General features: G+C 44.0%; 1 protein-coding gene and 1 long non-coding RNA gene across 3 annotated transcripts in view; one reads left to right on the top strand and one right to left on the bottom strand.

Annotated features, from left to right (window-relative positions):
* Positions 1-17016, top strand: part of urm1 (ubiquitin related modifier 1) — a 52169-nt gene extending 35153 nt beyond the window's left edge. Inside the window, exons 4-5 of one of the 2 annotated variants that reach the window (XM_072565790.1) lie at positions 14306-14354; positions 16537-17016. In XM_072565790.1, coding sequence (XP_072421891.1) covers positions 14306-14354; positions 16537-16605 — 118 coding nt within the window. In that variant the 3' untranslated portion in view covers positions 16606-17016. Of the gene's footprint in view, positions 1-14305; positions 14646-16536 lie in introns of those variants that run through there. The other variant, XM_072565792.1, reaches the window with a different exon arrangement.
* Positions 8343-19308, bottom strand: LOC140469355 (uncharacterized). Its single transcript, XR_011956076.1, has 5 exons — positions 19202-19308; positions 18433-18704; positions 17158-17327; positions 14271-14401; positions 8343-8821 (listed from the first exon to the last, which is right to left on the bottom strand). It is a non-coding gene; the product is annotated as an uncharacterized lncRNA (long non-coding RNA).
* Positions 19309-19447: the final 139 nt, after the last annotated feature.

Genomic DNA, 19447 nt, shown 5'->3' with positions numbered 1-19447 from the left:
AATGCTGAGTCTTTGTATTCTGACACCATTGCTGTGCTCTGCACAGGGGATTTTTTTGACAGTGTTCATTTTGAGGGATCCTCTGTGCGCTCCTGAGGACTGTCAAAATGCTTGTATGTTCCCAGGGAACCCTCTGTACATCTCAGCATATTCCCAGAAACCCACTGCAAATATTGTCACCATCAGGACGCCTGGCAACCATAGCACTGTCCGCGGACCTGGAATCCTAGCTTCCAAAAGACAGTGGATGTGAGCCACGTGCTGGCAAATGGGACTAGATTAATTTAGGATATTTGGTCGGCCTGAGCGAGTTGGACCAAGGGGTCTGTTTCTGTGCTGTACGTCTCTATGACGGTACCAACCAACCAATACCATGCTGTCGTTATTTTGCAGGAACTTTTTTTTTTAAATAATATGCCACCGTGGGGATGACAATCTGGTAACCCAGCAAAATGTAAAGGCCTAATGTAAGTGAATGATCCTTGGATGTTGCTAACCATGGCCGAGGTTACCAACGCACACTGGTGAGCTGCTCTCTGAGAAAGGAGTGTTACATGAGGCTGTCTCTGTTAGTGAGGGACGTCGTAAACAATTTGTGTTACATCAGATCTGGTGACACGCAGTATCTAGGGTTGAGCAACAAGGGGCAGCTGTGTGCCATGAATATTTAATGGTTCTCATTATTTTCCAGTGTATCTTAAGTCGGGTATTTGTTATTAAATTTGGTGGTGGTGACTTGTTAGAAATTCAGTTTCATTTAGTGGCCTCTCTTGTGTTGAATATTTATTTGTGTATGGGTGCTTTCTAATTAGACTTGACTGAACTTTTAACCTGCAGTGTTTAAGCTCTATTCTCCCAACAGCTTGTCGCCTAAAGGTATCATCTCTGCCATGATAAGTAATAAAGATATTGCACGCTCACTATGTAGCTAGGAAATGCTCGACCGTTAATCTGAGACCCTGCCTTCGTCTCCTTCGACAACATCCTTCAATCACTGGTGCAGGGTTTCAGTGTGACACACACACGCACAGTCACATAGGTCCCAGGATTGATCCCTGGCCTCTGCTGATCTCGGTTAAGAAACGCTCCATTTGCCCTCAATGGCCGAGTTAGGCAGCAAGAACAATCGCCCAGGGTTCCTGGTCCCGATGTCCATCAAGTGACATTTTCCACAAAGTGCCTGTTTGAAAGAAAGTGCTTGTCTTTGTATAATCACTTTCACAGACCCAGCACACCCCACAGCGCTGTGCAATCAGTAAACTATCTATTGGAGTGCAGTCACGATTGCAATATTATAGCCAATTTGCAAACAGTAAACTCCCCCAAACAGCATTGTGGTAATGACCAGATGGACTGTTTTTACTGATAGTGAAGGCAGTGAATGCTAGAGCTACTCAGGAGGTCAGACAGTCCCAGTGAAGACAGAAAAGGAGTTGAACCTTTCAGGAGAACTGATAGGCCGTCCAGCTGAAATGTTCCTTCTGTTTTGATCTTCACCTGTTGAGTATTTGCGGCAGTTTTTATTATTTCAGACTCCCAGCATTTGCAGGATTTTTGCTTTTGTACCTTTTTTTGTGTAAGTGATATTGGCCGAGGGATAAAAATTAGTAGACGGGCTGGAGGCTGGAAGAACACAGCAAGCTAGGCAGCATCAGGAGGTGAAGAAGTCAACGTTTCGGGTGTAACCCTTCTTCGGGATAAAGATTGGCTGGAATACCTGGTGGGGAGAATCTTCCCCACTACTGTTCTTGAAGATAACACCGCGGCATTTTTTTTACATCTTGTACACCCAAGTCTGGATTAGTGATGCTGGTAAAGCACAGCAGTTCAGGCAGTATCCGAGGAGCAGTAAAATCGACATTTCGGGCAAAAGCCCTTCATCAGGAATACAGGCGGAGTGTCTGAAGGGTGGAGAGATAAATGAGAGGAGGGTGGGGGTGGGGAGAAAGTAGCATAGCGAGTCTGTTTCAGGACCTAGTTGATTTTAACCCTACTGCGAATCCACTTGCAAGGATGCCTGCCTTGAAGAAGTTTTCCTCCTCTCTCTACAAGAATCTCAGGGAGTCCCTCTCCCACTGCAACTCTCAGGTTACCTTCAGCCATGTCCTAAAACAGTCTCGCTGTGCTATTTTCTCCCCACCCCCACCCTCCTCTCATTTATCTCTCCACCTTTCAGGTACTCTGCCTGTATTCCTGATGAAGGGCTTTTGCCCGAAATGTCGATTTTATTGCTCCTTGGATGCTGCCTGAACTGCTGTGCTTTTCCAGCACCACTAATCCAGAATCTGGTTTCCAGCATCTGCAGTCATTGTTTTTACCTACACCTAAGTCTGCGCGCACATTATCCAAAAGATGACGTCTGTTGATCTACATGCTGGCTTTGTAAAGTAGATAGCAGCAGAGATAGTGGAGTCACTGGCTATTATTATAAATGATTTCATGATATTCTAAAATGACCTCATCAGATTGCAAGTTTACAAATATATTACTGTGTTTTTCAAGAAAGGAGGGCAAGGGGTAATTAGATGCTCCAGGTCAGGTATTCATGTATTGATTACTGGGCAAGTGTTGGAATCTATCACTAAAAGAATCTCAACAATGTACTCAGAAAATCATAGTGCGATCAAAGTTGACTTGTTTTACAAAAACCAAATCATATTTGACAGATCTCGCAAAGATTTTTTTAAGGATGTAGCCAGTTAGATAGATAAAGGGAGCCGTCAAAATTACAATAAGGTACCACAAAAGAAATTAACACACAAGATAAGCCTGATGGAATTGGGATAATATGTTCACATGGATAATAGACTGGTTAGCAGTTTGGAGGCAAAGGATGAATAGCATTTTTACGTTGGTAGGCTGTGACAATGTTGCAAAAATCATTGCTAGGATATCAGCAATGTACAATTGACAAAAGGATGGAGATGATGATGTAAAGGTATTAGATGTAAACGGAGACATGGACGCGCGCATGCTGCAAAGTGATATTGACAGGTTAGCGTGCGTTGTTAAACCTCACCAAGATAACGCATTGGAAATCATACCCAGTATTCCTGGAGCTGTCACAGAAATTAAAGGTTTTAAAAGATAAAAGGTTCCCCAACTTGCTTGTCTTTTGGAGCCAGATTAATAGAAATCATGGCCTATGTTTCGGTGCTGAGAGGGATAGCTGGGTTCTCCAGGACAGCTATTCAAGCATCAATTACAGTACAGCATCGATTATCCGAACAAGGGCTCAAGGTCCCAGTACTTGGGTAAAATGTGTTATTTGAATATTTGATTATCCGAACCGAATACTTGCCTGCCCGTGTCATTCAGATAATAGAGGTTGCTCTGTACTGGGAAACTGTGGGAATCTATTACTAAGAAAATCTCAACAATGTTCTGAGAAAATGTCACTATATTTATGACAAGTGATTAGACTCTAGCTACAGGTAAGCAGGTCTAAAATGTTGGCATGTAATACTAATTAAAATTAATCTACTTATAAACCACCTCCTTAACACAAATAAGCTATGGATAGTGGAGAATATCTGAGTTCATAGTCTTTGAGATGATCCTTCTGTCTTTTCTGCTGGCCAGCATATTGCTCCAATCCTCTTTCTCCAGATGCCTATGCTGTTTAGTAGGAGACACAAGGTGACTAGTTTACTTTATTAAAAACCGTGTCTGACTTATTAGTTAAATGTCAGAGCATATGATAACTGCAGGAAAGACTAACTTTTTTTGGAGGGTTTACAATGAGTTTTGACTGCAGAGAACAGAGAGACTGTTCCTGAGCTGGGGGAGGGGGCTGTGAGCTGAACACCTCTCTTCCTTTCTCTATAACTTGTTCCCAGCTCCAAACTGTTCAGTTAGTCACAAACCAATCCCACAGATCTGTTGGCAGATAAAAAGCCTCCCATCTTTGATAACGGGTGGCTAGTCCAGAGACCGTTCAATTTCTTGTTGCCAGCAAAAACTGCCTCAGGGCCCCCTTGGCTTCAAACTAGCTGCATCTCAACACTTCAATTACTATCTCCTATAGGTGACAGGTTACCTGCTTTTCAGAACTGCAGCACCCTTGCCAAAACGTTGCATTTAAAATACTTGTTCTCATTTCAGTCTTTAAAAAACACAAAAAGGATTTTAAAGACATAAGAATAAAAGACATGGTTTTTACAGATTGGGCAGTGGAGTGCCAGGTGAACTGTAAGCTGAGGACGCTTGAGGTTTTACGCTTTGCTAGTAAGAATGAAAAGGCAGAATATATTTTAAAGTGTGAAACTTGTAAGTGTTGTTTGGTTGTCAGAGGGAGCCCCACACTCCGGATGAGAGGCCAATTATTTAGGACACATGAGAAATATCATTATTCAGAAGTTTGTGATTCTTTAGAAACCTCCAACTCAGGGAGTTGAGGATTTTTTCACTGCTGAATGTATTTAAGGTGAAAATAAAGCAAACCTTAGCAGGACTTATACACTTAATGGTAAGGTCCTCGGGAGTGTTGCTGAACAAAGAGACCTTGAAGTGCAGGTTCATAGCTCCTTGAAAGTGGAGTCGCAGGTAGATAGAATAGTGAAGGTGGCGTTTGGTATGCTTTCCTTTATTGGTCAGAGTATTGAGTATAGCAGTTGGGAGGTCACGTTGCGCTGTACAGGGCATTGATGAGGCCACTGTTAGACTATTGCATGTAATCCTGGTCTCCTTCCTATCGGAAAGCTGTTGTGAAACTTGAAAGGGTTCAGAAAAGATTTACGAGGATTTTGCCAGGGTTGGATTTGAGCTACAGGGAGAGGTTGAACAGGCTGGGGCTGTTTTCCCTGGAGCATCGGAGGCTGAGGGGTGACCTTATAGAGGTTTTTAAAATCATGAGGGGCATGGATAGGATAAATAGACAAAGTCTTTTCCCTGAGGTGGGGAGTCCAGAACTCGAGGGCATAGGTTTAGGGTGAGAGGGGAAAGATATAAAAGAGACCTAAGGGGCAACTTTTTCACGCAGAGGGTGGACCGTATATGGAATGAGCTGCCAGAGGAAGTGGTGGAGGCTGGTACAATTACAATATTTAAGAGGCATTGGCAGGGTATATGAATAGGAAGGGTTCAGAGGGACATGGACCGGGTGCTTGGCAGTTGGGACTAGTCTGCGTTGGGATATCTGGTCGGCGTGGACAAGTTGGACCAAAGGGTCTGTTTCCATGCTGTACATCTCTATGACTGAGAGTCTATAATAGATTTTTGGTATCTCAGAGAGTCAAGGGATATGGAAGGGTTAAAACCAAGGAATAGTTAGGTGACTGTTTCTGAATGGCACAGATATGATGGGCTGAAGGGCCTTTTCCTGTGCTGTGAATCTTTCTGATTCTGTGTCAATCAGCCACAATCCTATTGAAAAGCAGTGCTGACTTAAGCAGCCCAATAATGTGTTCCTGATCCTATTTCTTCTGTCCTTGCGTCCTTGGTACTGCAGTGAAATGCCAGCCTTCATTATGAACTGCAGCCTGCTGTGAGCGTGTTGGCTGAGGCCAGGCTCAGGCCTTTTCTGGAGAAGTGTTCTGCTCTCACTCTGCATCCAGGTCTCTCAGACTGACCAAACGACAAGGCTTGGAGCAAAGAGTTGTGAATTAGCTTGACGTTTTTCTTTTAAAATGCTTCCTCGCCACATCCTACTCAAAATCTTGAACTCTGCTGTTGTCAGAATGCCTGATGATGTGCTGCAGCAGTTCCCAGCGTATGTCTGGCCCTTCAGATCTGCTTTAAAATTCAGGGCACACCTAACAGCTTGAAGTGTGCAACGCTCCTGTTTGGAGAAAGACAATTATTAAAGTGCGTTGAAGATCAAACAGCAGTTCCATCCAGCTTTGATCATTAACTGATGTACTGATGCTTTCCTTTTGTAGCCATGCTTTAAGTTAATAGCCCTGATAGCATTTCCAAGTGTCACGTTAACATGCTTCCCTGTTTGTGGTGTGCTGCCAAGCAACTACTCCCAGCTCACTTATGTGAGATTTAGTGATTATAGCAATGACTGTATATTGAATTAAAGAGGAAGGTGACTCCACCCCCTCACCCATTGAGCCTTTCTCTGTTTCTAATGTTATTTTTATTTGTGTATAATTAGTTGCTGAGAAGGCTTCAGCAAATGGGGAGGTGCCGAGGCACAGGGGTCTTGAGTTGCAGAATATAGGGTTGCAGTGCTGGCTGATAGCGCTGGCAGTGATGGATACAAAGTAAAGGAGCAGGGCAGACTGTCCAGAGACTAAGGTGTGGAAGATCCTAGTTGTTAGATTCTTTGATATGAACTCTGATGGAAATTGATAAGGTCAGAGAAGGCGAGGACATGTGATTTGTAAATAAGGACGATAATTGAGAGGAAGTTAGAATCAAAGCGTGCAGGTTTCTGGTCACCCTGCACTGAGCCCTGGAGGAGAAAGACATTTGAGGATGGAGTAGGGTCACAAAACCGAATGCTGTTTGAGGGCTCTGTTATGAAGGAATGATTGGGAGAATTTGTTCTTTTCTGCTTGTGTGTCTTATAGAGAAAATGCAAAATCTTAGTTCAGGAAAGTACACCAAGGGGAGCATTGGCTCAGACCAGTGATAGGCAAATCTTTGGACTGATATGGTTGGAAAAACAACCCAGTGAGTGCAACAGACTTTGGTCTGGAAAGCTGTAAATCTACAATGCTGCAATGGACGTGCTTAATGTGTCTGAGCTAAGATGCACCATCATTGTAATTGTATGAAAGCATTGGCAGGAAATAGGGAGTGAGTCAAAGTGGGTGAGGGTGAGATAGTAGCTTAGTGGTAATATCGCTAGTTTGGTAATCTAAACATGGGCTAATGGTGGGGATGTAGAGGTGCCGGTGTCAGACTGGGGTGGACAGTCAGAAGTCGCACGACAACAGGTTACAGTCCAACAGGTTTATTTGAAATTGCAAGCTTTCAGAGTGCTGCTCCGTCATCACCTATGTGACTATCAGTGAGGAGACATGGGTTTCAGTTCTACAACGGCAGCTAATGGAATTTAAACTCCATTCATTAAAAAAAATTTAAGAAGCTAGTCCCAGTAATGATGCCTAGAGTTGTTGATTCGCAAATACCCTTTTGGGGAGGAAATCTGCCATCCTTCCCTAGACTGGTTCACATGTGATTCCCGAACCACTGCAATGTCTTTGACTTTTAACTGCCCTCTGAACTAGCCCTAACCAGGCAAGGGCAGTTCGAGATAGGCAGGAAAGGGCTTACCAACAACTCTCACCTTAAAGAAGGGGCAATGAGTGGAACTGGAGTTAATGCAGAATGGGGAAGGAATGTTCATACTAGGTTAGGAGACAGTAGGATTGATTACAGGCTGGAGTGAACGTAACCATTCAGGATGGCGTAGATGCAGTTTTGAAGGAGTGTGTTCAGAGCAGAGAAGCAAATATTGGGGAGTTTTCTTTGCTTTTCAAATCCATGCACAGATAGTCCAGTCTCCCCAGAAGCAACTAGGATATGTCCGTCATAATAACATACTTGAAATTGCCTCCTATAAAGTGAAATGTTAGCAAGTACATTCCATCCAGTGTATTAATTGGATGCTAAAGGATATATATGATATGTTTCTGGTGGTGGGTGAGGCATGCCAATAACCAGAGAGGGAGAGATGGAGCCACATCGACTGGGGAAAGACCAGGTTCATTTGCTGAGTTTGTTCATGTCGGCCTGGGGCTGTGAGAGCGTTGATAAACGTTACAGGAGTTGAACTAATGTGAGAGTATCCAGGTTCCTGTGGCCACTTGCTGCTGTGACTGGGAAAGTTTGTGGTCTGCACATTTCAGGCGGGAGCAAGATTGGGTTTTTGTAGTGGTTCTGTCTCACCATCAGGGGGGGAAGCGATGGCCCGGTGGTATTATCGCTGGACTGTTAATCCAGAGACCCAGAAAATGTTCTAGGGACCTGGGTACAAATCCTGCCCTGGCAGGTGGTGTAATTTGAATTCAGTACAGACCAACTTTGGAATTAGGAGTCTAATGCTGACCATGAATCCATTGTTGATTGTTGGCAAAACCCATCTGGTTCACTAATGTCCTTCCAGGAAGGAAACTGTTGTCCTTACATGGTATACCCTACGTGTTACTTCAGACCCACAGCAACGTTGTTGACTCTCAAATGCCATCTGGGGGACCTAGGGATGGGCAATAAATGCTGCCCAACTGGCAATGCCCTCATCCCGTTAATGAATAAAGAAAAAGAAATTACCCCTGGAGCATAATCCAAACTCCAAAGCTCTCAGTAACTTGTCTGAACTAGTGAAACACAATGTCATTGGCATAGCTCCTGCATCTTTCTGAAGGATTATGTTAAAAGAATCAACAAAGTTGTGCACAATGCTATACAATAAAATTTATTTCTATAGATAATTCGAGATGTTTTACAACAGAATAAGTTGCAATCAGCCCAGTGGATCAGTTGACCAGTGTGCAGAACCGTACAGATTTGGAAATGGGAGTAGATTTGTTCCGTGGTCTGCGCTGATCTTGTCTTGCCCTCTTGTAGGGGACTTTGCAATTGCTGCTTTATTCCTAGACTAGAGGTGAGAAAATAGGCGTGAGGTTCTCCAATGGTCCCTGTGCTATGTGTACGAGAGAGACACACACAATAGGTTTGGTGTCCATGTTATCAACTCTTTCTTTCATTTCAACAATTTCCTTAAAAAACTTTTCTTCGTGGAGATTGTTGTCATAGAAATAGGAAAACCGATACAATTCCCTGTCCCTTGAAATGCATCTTGCTCCAGGGAAGCCTCCGAGTACATTGCTCAGTGCCTCTCGTCTCACTGTTAACGTGAAGTAAGAACCTGAAAGAGACAGGAAAATACACAGGGTATGAAATTGCAAGCAGCATAATTGAGAAATCAAGTGGCTATCCTAAGTACCTGCAGAGTCATGGAGATATACAGCACAAAAACACTCTTTAGTCCAACTTGTCCATGCCAACCTAATTATCCTAAATTAATCTAGCCCCATTTGCCAGCACTTGGCCCATATCCCTCTAAACCCTTCCCATTCCAAGTACCCATATAGATGCCTTTTGAATTATGTAATTGTACCCAACTACCTCCACTTCCTCAGGCAGCTCATTCCATACATGCGCCACCCTCTGCATGAAAAAGTTGCCCCTTAGGTCCCTTTTATACCTTTACTCTCTCTTATTAACCTATGTCCTATAGTTTTGGACTCCCATACTCTGGGAAGAGACTTTGGCTAATCACTCTATCTGTATCTCTCATGATTTTATAAATGTCTATATGTCACCCCTCAGCCTCTGACGCACCAGGGAAAACCGCTCCAGCCTGTTCAGCCTCTCCCTATAGCTCACACCCACCAACCCTGGCAACATCCTTGTAAATCTTTTCTGAACCTTTTCAAGTTTCACAACATTCTTCCTATAGCAGGGAGACCAGAATTGAACGCAGTATTCCAAAAGTGGCCTGACCAACGCCCTGTACAGCTGCAACGTGACCTCCCAACTCCTATACTCAATGCACTGACCAATAAAGGCAAGCATAGTTTAGGCTGAAATACCCAACTGCTTCAGTATGCTGTGATGGGATGTCCATGTACCTTTGAGAGGGCCATACCTTAAACTGCTGTCCATCACTGTCCCCCATGAACCATGATGTGATGATTAATCCCATGACAGTGAGTGGTCCTACATAGCAGTTATGTCTAATCCACCTCCCAGTTCACATTATCTGAACATCAGCTTATCTCCAAATAAAGATCCCACATTGTTGCTTGGTCAGTCATTGGTGCTAGCAATGAATAGAAGATTGTAACAAGCTGCTGATAATGCCCTCAACACCATAGGAGAGGCAATAGAAGTCTGGTAATGGCAGGGAGATGTGTATTGAACTGAATCTATTGAGGGATTGACACAGCTCAACCAGTTATCATGGAATCCCTCTAGTGTGGAAGCAGGCCATTTGGCCCATCAAGCCCGCACTAACCTTTTGAAGAGCATCCCATCCAGAACCCCACCCCATCCCTGCATTTCCCATGGCCAATCCACTTAACCTGCACACCTTTGAACTGTAGGAGGAAACTGGAGCACGAAACCCACGCAGACATGGGGAAAACATGCAAACTCCACAAGATCCTTCCTTCCTTCCTTCCACACTCTTGCAGTGGACGTTGATTTATGTGCAGGCCTGTGGTCATTAAAATGGCAATGGCAGTGTTTCTGAGATTCGTGAATGAGACTAAAATCACTTCATGAGTCAGCTGGGATTTAACCCCACCCACCACAAACCGAAACAAAAAAGTTGGACTCTGATCATAACACCAACAAGCAATCAGAGCAAAAGCTCACTAGTAAATATCAATATAATTAATGCATGTACTGTGAGTGATGAACTTTATTCATGCTAAATTCACTTTAAACAGCACAAGCATTATGACTGTGTTCTAAGATTATATTGTCCTGGTTTTCAGTATTTAAAGAGGTGCAGGGTGACTGAGGGCTAGCATTTGATGCAGAATGCACTGTCACCATATATATAGTATTGTGTAGGCCGGCATCCTCTTGAATTAGCACTGTGGGTCCGAATGGACTGCAGCGGCTCAGGAAGGTAGCTCCCATCACCACCTCAAGGACACCGCGGATGAGAAATAATTGCTGACCCAGCCAGTGATGGCCATATTCCTGAGTGAATTGAAAACAGAAAGCTCCCACAGCTAACTGATCTCAGTCTGCCAACAAGGCACAGAGTTATTGGAGAGGTTTCATGATGTCTGGCATTGTAAAAGGACAATGGATGAATGACAGGCAACTGTAGACAACTCAAACCAAAAAGCTTCAAAATAATTCCAGACCTCAGATGGGTGCCCAGCAGTTGATGACAAATGCCTTGTGTCGTGACATTCAGAAACTCTTGTCAGGTGATGACACCTTGGCCCACACTTATTCTTTTTTTCCAAACAGGGTTGGTTACAGATTAATTGGTTATTTATCTCATTGTTTGTGGGATCTCCCTGTGCAGGAGTTGACTGCTATCCTTGTCCAACGTAGAAAAGTGATTACACACAGGTATTTAATTGGCTGTGCAGCTACATGTGACAATCTGAGAATTGGGAAAGGCACGAATACAAATGGAGGTTGTTTCATTCTGCCTTGACCTCCTGCATTCATCACTGTCTCATGGACCAGTCCACTGCTGCAGATGGCTGAAATATGTGTGGCTGGAGGTCAGGGTGAAGCCTCCTGGGGTCAAATTGCCTCCTCATCCAACTGAGCATCTGCAATGAAGAATGGATACTTGGGTGAGGTGCTGATGGTGATGATCAAGAACCAGAATCTAGAGAATGCTGGTGAGAAGCCAGAGAATCTTTGAACAAATTAATGTTCACTTAGGGGAACAGACAGTGTCTGGTGTTAAGTATTTGCTAAATGAATTGAAAATAATTTGGGCCTTAATTTTAATTGTAGCATTGTTTTAATAATCCACATATTGTATGACTCCTAGTGGAGCGCACTGTGTTTTAGAATGGAGTGCTGTTATTTTCACCGCTCTAAGCAACATCATAATGTATCTGAAAGCTCTCAACACACCATCCAACATTCACAGGCAGCACAAGATCAAAAGGCTTGGTGCACCAACACTGGCACTGATGGCTGTACATGTGCTACCCCTTCCCACTGCACCTCCTGGCAGAGGCAAACAAATAAAAACACAGGAAGATGTAAAGTAGAAATGCCTTTTTGATCCACTGCAATCCTAGTTATCTCAGGGGACGCAGTATTCCCTAGGGGAATGCTTTCCATCTGTAGGGTGCAGAGAAAGAAGAAACTTTTGACTCACACCTGCTGGGAGTATGATGATGAGTTTATTAATTTGGTGTGTTGTCCACCAGCTTGCATTTATATGGCACCCTACCACTCGTAAAACAAAAGTTCTTCACCGACGTGTAATCAAACACAGAGCAGCCAAAGACAGCAGCAGGGCAAGATGCCCAATAGGCTGGTCATAGATCTTTCAGGAGTGTGCAGGAGCAGGAGAGAGGGTTACACGGAGGGAAGGCCAGGGTTTGGGGCCAATGCAGCTGAAAGCACAGTAGCCACCGGTGATCAATGTAGGCCATGTCCCAGAGGCCTGTGTTGGAAGAACACATACCTTGTTTGGGTTGCACAGCTGGAGTTGAAGAGTATGGTGCTGGAAAAGCACAGCAGGTCAGGCAGCATCCGAGGAGCAGATAGACATTTTGGACATAAGCCCTTCATCAGGAATGAGCCTGATTCCTGCTGAAGAGCTTATGCCCGAAACGTCGATTCTCCCGCTCCTCCGATGCTGCCTGACCTGCTGTGCCTTTCCAGCTCCGCATGTTATCGACTCTGACATGCCGTCCTTACTACCTCCAAGTGTTACAGGTAGATGTGGGTAGTCTCCATGATAGAGGTTGGAAGCGCATGTTGAGGTCAGATGAGGCCAGCAGTTTGTGAATGGCTTGGCTGAACCTCATTCAGTGGGGGTGGCCTGCAAGCATAGGCCTTAATATACAGAGGACTTCCCTGCTCCCCCAGTACAAGGTCCCCGCACCATACTGAAATCACTAGAAGTAGCTGTGCTATCTCTAGGTAATAAAGTCAAAGCCCGCTACACAGTTGTGACCACAATCCAATAGCACCTTAATCCTGAAGGGCCACTGTTTCGGAGAGAAGATAAACCTGATAGCAAGGTGCTGCAGATGATCCCCTGGCACTAATGAGGCAAGTTCACTCCAGCATCCTGACCAGTATTTTTCCTGCAACCAACATCACTGAAACAGGGGCAGCACGGGGGGCTCAGTGGTTAACACTGCTGCCTCACAGCATCAGGGACCTGGGTTCAATTCCAGCCTTGGGTGATTGTCTGTGTGGAGTTTGCACATTCTCCCCTTGTATGCGTGGGTTTCCTCCGGGTGCTCCGATTTCCTCCCATAAGCCAAAGATGTGCAGGTCAGGTGGATTGGCCATGCTAAATTGCCCACCGTGTTTAGGGATGTGTAGGTTAGGTGCATTAGTCAGGGGTAAATGTAGGGTAGGGAAATGGGTCTGGGTGGGATGTTCTTCGGAGGATTGGTGTGGACTTGTTGGGCCAAATGGCCTGTTTCCACACTGTAGGAATTCTATGTAGGGATTCTACCCCTGTAAAGCTTAAAACTGTGCGCCCTGGTTAATGACCTCTCTGAGGGGAAACATTTCTCCCTCTCCAGGCCCCTCAACTTTGTAGACCTGAATCAGGTCTCTCCACCACATCCCCCTGCCTTCTCTGCTCGAAAGAAAACAGCCCTGACCTCTCTGCAAAGGCACTATGTCAATGTACTGACTGCTTTGACTGTTCACTCCTGCAAGCAAGCTTCCTGGCTGTATTAATGTGTCTTGTCATGAATACAGAGCACAAGAGACAAGAGCTTCTAATATTTCCAGTAATTCAAAACATAGCAATTTCATTTCTAGAGCATTGGTTAAAAAGGGGGTTCCTCACTGGGAGGAGCAGAGAAAATTAGGAACAGCCTCTGGTGGAATTGCTATCCCTTTAACCTGGCTTTTCCATTAACTGGGTTCTCTCTTTAACCTGGTTATCCCTGTAACCTGGGTATCCCTTTAACCTCTTTTTAACCTGACTCTCTCTCTAACCTGGCTTTCCCTTTAAATGGGAGAAAATGTGGACTGGAGATGCTGGAGATCAGAGGCGAGGGTCAGGCAGCGTCCGAGGAGCAGGAGAATCGACGTTTCTGATTCGGGGCTTTTGCCCGAAACGTCGATTCTCTTGCTCCCCAATTGCTGCCTTTCCCTTTAAATGGGCTGTCTCTCCCCTTACACAGCGATTCTTTTGATAGAAACTTAAACATCAGCAACAACGCGATGCGGAAACTTTTCTTCCCTTCCAACCAATTCTAAATTATATTCCTCCAACTCCAGACACGTTCCCAAATTAATGAAAAAACTGAGCGTGTAGGAGAAAGATCAGCCTGGGCTGAAAACCTCAAATCTACATCTTCGTTTTGCAAAGATCAATTGTTTGGTCAGCCCTGGGAGTCAGAAATTAACCCAGAAATTGTGAAGATGTGAAATTGATTTAAAATCGACTGTATTTGTATCTCATACACACAAACACACACGCATACACACAAACACAGAACATACATGCAAACACAATTTACATACAAACACTCACGCATACACACAAACACAGAACATACATGCAAACACAATTTACATACAAACACACACGCACTCACGCACACACAGAGAGAAAGCTGTCTGACCTGCTGTTCCTTCCCTTGTCTTGTTCTGTCTCTAGGAGACCCGGTATCCTAGTTCTGGTCAACGATGCCGACTGGGAACTAATGGTTAGTGTCGCCGATTTTCGTTCGCGGTCGAATCTCAGTGAAGGGGTCTGGAGGAGGAGGAGGCGTGGGTGGTATTTTTAAAAAGTTAAGAAGGACAATAAACGCAGAGCGGTTCACTTGTCAGTGCGGGTTTAATAGAAAGATTTCCTGTTCCTACACCTGTACAGTAATATGTGATGATTATTCCTGCTCACGGGCAGCGAAAGGGACTAGTTCAGCAGTACCCCTCCAAAGCCCCGAGTTGCTGAAATATTAATTTCTTAGTCCCAATTTAAAAGAGAGCAGGCCTTGTTTAGTTTGTGGTGCACCGGGACAGGGAGTTAAAGAGCCATTTTAAACATATTATTTTTGACCCGTTATAGCGAAGTAATTCACCCGCCTTGGAAGCAGATTCGTTGCTTTAATGAACTGCATTTTTTTTGTTATAATTAATCACAGGATATGTCCGTCCATTTTATATTCCCATGGAGAAAATGGCTGCTGATGGCAATTCAGACCACAGTTGAGGTGAATTGTCTTACAGTGAATTTTAATCTTTGAGGGTGGAGAGAGAGAGAGAGAATTTTAGTTTGGAAGGGAAGAGAGAGTGAATTTTAGTCTGAGGGAGACCAGAGTGAATTTTAATCTGAGGGAGACAAGAGTGAATTTTAGTCTGAGGGAGGAGAGAGAGTGAATTTTAGTCTGAGGGAGACCAGAGTGAATTTTAGTCTGAGGGAGGAGAGAGAGAGAATTTTACTCTGAGGGAGGAGAGAGAGTGAATTTTACTCTGAGGGAGGAGAGAGAGTGAATTTTACTCTGAGGGAGACCAGAATGAATTTTACTCTGAGGGAGGAGAGAGAGTGAATTTTAGTCTGAGGGAGGAGAGAGAGTGAATTTTACTCTGAGGGAGACCAGAATGAATTTTAGTCTGAGGGAAGAGAGAGAGTGAATTTTAGTCTGAGGGAGGAGAGAGAGTGAATTTTAGTCTGAGGGAGGCAACAGAGTGAATTTTAGTCTGAGGGAGGAGGGAGAGTGAATTTTAGTCTGAGGGAGGAGAGAGAGTGAATTTTACTCTGAGGGAGACCAGAATGAATTTTAGTCTGAGGGAAGAGAGAGAGTGAATTTTAGTCTGAGGGAGGAGAGAGAGTGAATTTTAGTCTGAGGGAGGCAACAGAGTGAATTTTAGTCTGAGGGAGGAGGGAGAGTGAATTTTAGTCTGAGGGAGGAGAGAGAGTGAATTTTACTCTGAGGGAGACCAGAATGAATTTTAGTCTGAGGGAGGCGAGAGAGTGAATTTTAGTCTGAGGGAGGCGAGAGAGTGAATTTTAGTCTGAGGGAGGCGAGAGAGTGAATTTTAGTCTGAGGGAGGCGAGAGTGAATTTTAGTCTGAGGGAAGAGAGAGAGTGAATTTTAGTCTGAGGGAGGCGACAGAGTAAATTTTAGTCGGAGGGAAGAGAGAGAGTGAATTTTAGTCTGAGGGAGGCGACAGAGTAAATTTTAGTCTGAGGGAAGAGAGAGAGTGAATTTTAGTCTGAGGGAGGCGACAGAGTAAATTTTAGTCTGAGGGAAGAGAGAGAGTGAATTTTAGTCTGAGGGGGGTGACAAAGTGAATTTTAGTCTGAGGGAAGAGAGAGAGTGAATTTTAGTCTGAGGGAGACCAGAGTGAATTTTAGTCTGAGGGAGGCGACAGTGAATCTTACTCTGAGGGAGGAGAGAGTGAATTATAGTTTGGATTGTTTTGTTTTGTTTTATTTGAATTTTCTTTCGTCAAGATCTCGCTGTCACGATGGAAGGTTTATTCTTAAGGTGCTCACCGAGGGGAGCTCAATGCCAGTTTAGGTTAGGAGTTAATCTTTACACTGAAACAATTGTCGTTTGTTTATAAAAATTGGGGGTGGGGAGGATGCCGTTCAGATATCAACTCAGAAATTATAGACCGTTCTGAAAATGTGACATTAATTTTAAGTGATCTGATGGAGCTGCAGAAGAGAGGGAGAATGTGCGGTAAAATATCGAGCAGTAAATCCTATGTGGACACTGGGCCGATATAAAAAGACCCTGCATTTTAACGAATATTTTGATGCACAAAAAGCTACTGTTAAAGAAAATGTAGTTACAAATCGGTGAAGGCTTCCGTTGATGTGTACAATTCGCTGCCTATCGTTTTGATTGGGATTTTCCCTGTCTTTGTGTTTTTGCACAGGGTCAGTTGGATTATAAACTGGAGAACCGAGACATCATCGTTTTTATATCAACGTTGCACGGCGGTTAACGAAACAGTTTGATATTTAAAAAATAAAAACAAAAGGAAGCGACCAAAAGATTTTCTGTAAAGCCATTTAACCGTGCATCAAAGCGATGGCAACATTATTCCCGGGTTTATTCGGATCGCCTGTTTGTAACATACAAGTGGTTTGACCCGCAGTGCATTAGGATTACAAATGAGACTGAGAACATCAGTGTTTATGTAAAGATGGTGAACTGTAAAATAAAATAAGCTCCCCTGATCCTTGAAATCCTTAATCCCTATTTAAAAGCAAGTAATTGTAATATATAACGTTGACAGTTATGTTACAGGTTTTAACATCAATGCATTAAGCCTGAAATTTCCGCTCGTTTCAAACGATTCTTTTTTTTGTGTGAACGACTATAATTTTCCTCAAAATAAATTGACATGAAATCATGGCTGTCGTGTTGCAAGTCTCGCAGCTCTTTTATCTTGAGCGGTTCGTGAAAGCATTTTCACCCTCTCCTCTCTCTGCCACCCCCCCCCCCCCACCACCACCCCCCCCCCCCCCCACACCCAGTTCGTTCGCAAACGCACCTCATTCGTTCACAGAGGGCTGAAACAGACCAAGGTGCAGCCTTCAAAGGGAGATTTCTGCACAGACACTAGTCACGGGCCCACCGCGGTGTGGAACGAATCATTTCTCGCTCGAATCACAGAGACAGTGCGTTAACTGCAATAAACCCTCGCCAGGCACAGACCGCAATCTGCAGGGATGATCAGAACAAGTTGGAAACACAGAATGCCCAAGAGATTGAGGCAGAGGTGCTTTCCAACACTAAGGCGCTTGGTTTATGATGATATCCTGTGCTCATCATCACGGGGCTAAACAAGTTAAAGTCGTCACAAAAAACGAAATGCTGGAGAAACTCAGCAGGTCTGGCAGCATTTGTGTAGAGAGAGAAAGCACAGTTAAATTGCTGGGAAAAAACTCAGCAGGTCTGGCAGCATTTGTGTAGAGAGAGAAAGCACAGTTAAATTGCTGGGAAAAACTCAGCAGGTCTGGCAGCATTTGTGTAGAGAGAGAAAGCACAGTTAAATTGCTGGGAAAAAACTCAGCAGGTCTGGCCGCATTTGTGGAGAGGGAATGCACAGTTAAATTGCTGGGAAAAAACTCAGCAGGTCTGGCAGCATTTGTAGAGAGAGAGAAAGCACAGTTAAATTGCTGGGAAAAAACTCAGCAGGTCTGGCCGCATTTGTGGAGAGGGAAAGCACAGTTAAATTGCTAGAAAAAAAAACTCAGCCGGTCTGGCAGTATTTGTAGAGAGAGAGAAACAGAGTTACCTTTTCTGGACCTGAAACTTTATAACTGCTTTCTCTGTCTGCACTGATGCTGCCAGACCTGCTGAGTTTCTCAAACATTTTCTGTTTTAGTTTCAGATTTCCAGCATCGGGCAGTTCTATTTTTGTTAACAAATTCGGGAAAAGGGAAGAGGGAACAGGTGCTGTGGTATTTTAAGTTTTATAGTAACGCCCAATTTTTTTTAAAAAATATACAAATCATTTTAGGCGCCGCAGTTGAAAAAAAGCTGCAACCGAATAAAAAGTTTTTTTGTGTGTGGAGAACGAGGATTTATCGAATAAAATTACTTTGTAAACGAAATTTGCACAGATTTTTTTGACGGAGCTTAAAATCTAAAAGGGAACCGCCAGCATTTAACTAAAAATTATATTAAAAGGGAGATTTAACATTTCCTTTCTGCTGCTGCTATTGTCACGGGTAACCCTCTCTCTCAGAAGAGAAATAACGTCAACCTATGAACAAAATTGTCGACTTATTTTGCAAAGCGTCGCGTCGGTTTCTGAGTTTACCTGCTCCCTGTTACAGGCGTCTTCTGTGATCTGGGCGTTGAACATCTTTGGAAGATTCGACCAGTCCCATCCGCGGCTCAGCAGATACAAGTCCAGCTCAAGGTGTTTCTGCGTTAAACCTGCTTTCTTGACTTTTTTTTTCCCCTCTCTGATCAGAAACGGGACTTTCAAACAAAAAAGAAGCAGCCGCCAATAATATCTGCACATTTCCCTTCTTGTCACTGAAGAACATGAAAAACCAGCTACGGATGTCCATCCACAATTCTCGGGGCCTGAATTGAAAAAGCACAAGAATTGCGTTTGGACAATCAATAGCGAGAATTTCCAAGGGTTTTTTTTTATCCCCGTCTCTGTCTCCCAGAGTCAGCATCTCCTTTCTTCAATGCACACACACACAGAAAATAACATTTTAAACAGTTCTGCCGACCAACGCACTACCCTCGTCAATTTGCCATCTCTTCCCCACCTCCCCCTCCCCAAACCTCCACAACAAACCCAGGAGCTGTGAGAATCGTATTATACGAGGTTTTGAGAGAGCACACTGCAGGCAATTTATAAATACAAGCGGTTGGGGGTTGGGGGGGGGGGGGGGGGGGGGGTCATCTATCAATTTGTTTTTCGTTTTGCAAATAAGGACTCGCATTGTTTTGACCACCATTTTTGCGTCAACACAAAATGTTATCCGCATTTTCTTTTTTAAAAAAAAATGCATTTTGTTGAAAATAAAAATGAGAAATTAGGAGCATCAGCACCAACGTCTGAAAACTACCATTGATTTATGATTGCTGGAGCCACATATCGATATACATCTACATACAGACACGACTTTCAAACACAGAAGCTACAAAGAAAAAGGATATCCACGAAAAAGTATCGGTATTTCGATCCCGCCCCCCCCCCCCCCCCTCCTCCTCCTCCTCCTCCTCCGACTGAGATGATGTTCCCGGGGCTCCTCCTGAAACGGGTTGCCCGGTGCATTGTCGAATGCTCAGTTAGTGAAAATCAGAGCTTCTCC

The sequence above is a fragment of the Chiloscyllium punctatum genome, chromosome 49 (assembly GCF_047496795.1).
Source record: "Chiloscyllium punctatum isolate Juve2018m chromosome 49, sChiPun1.3, whole genome shotgun sequence".
NCBI classification, from domain to species: Eukaryota; Metazoa; Chordata; class Chondrichthyes; order Orectolobiformes; family Hemiscylliidae; genus Chiloscyllium; species Chiloscyllium punctatum.
Note: the sequence above shows the minus strand (reverse complement) of the source record. Positions and strands in the feature narration are given on the sequence as shown.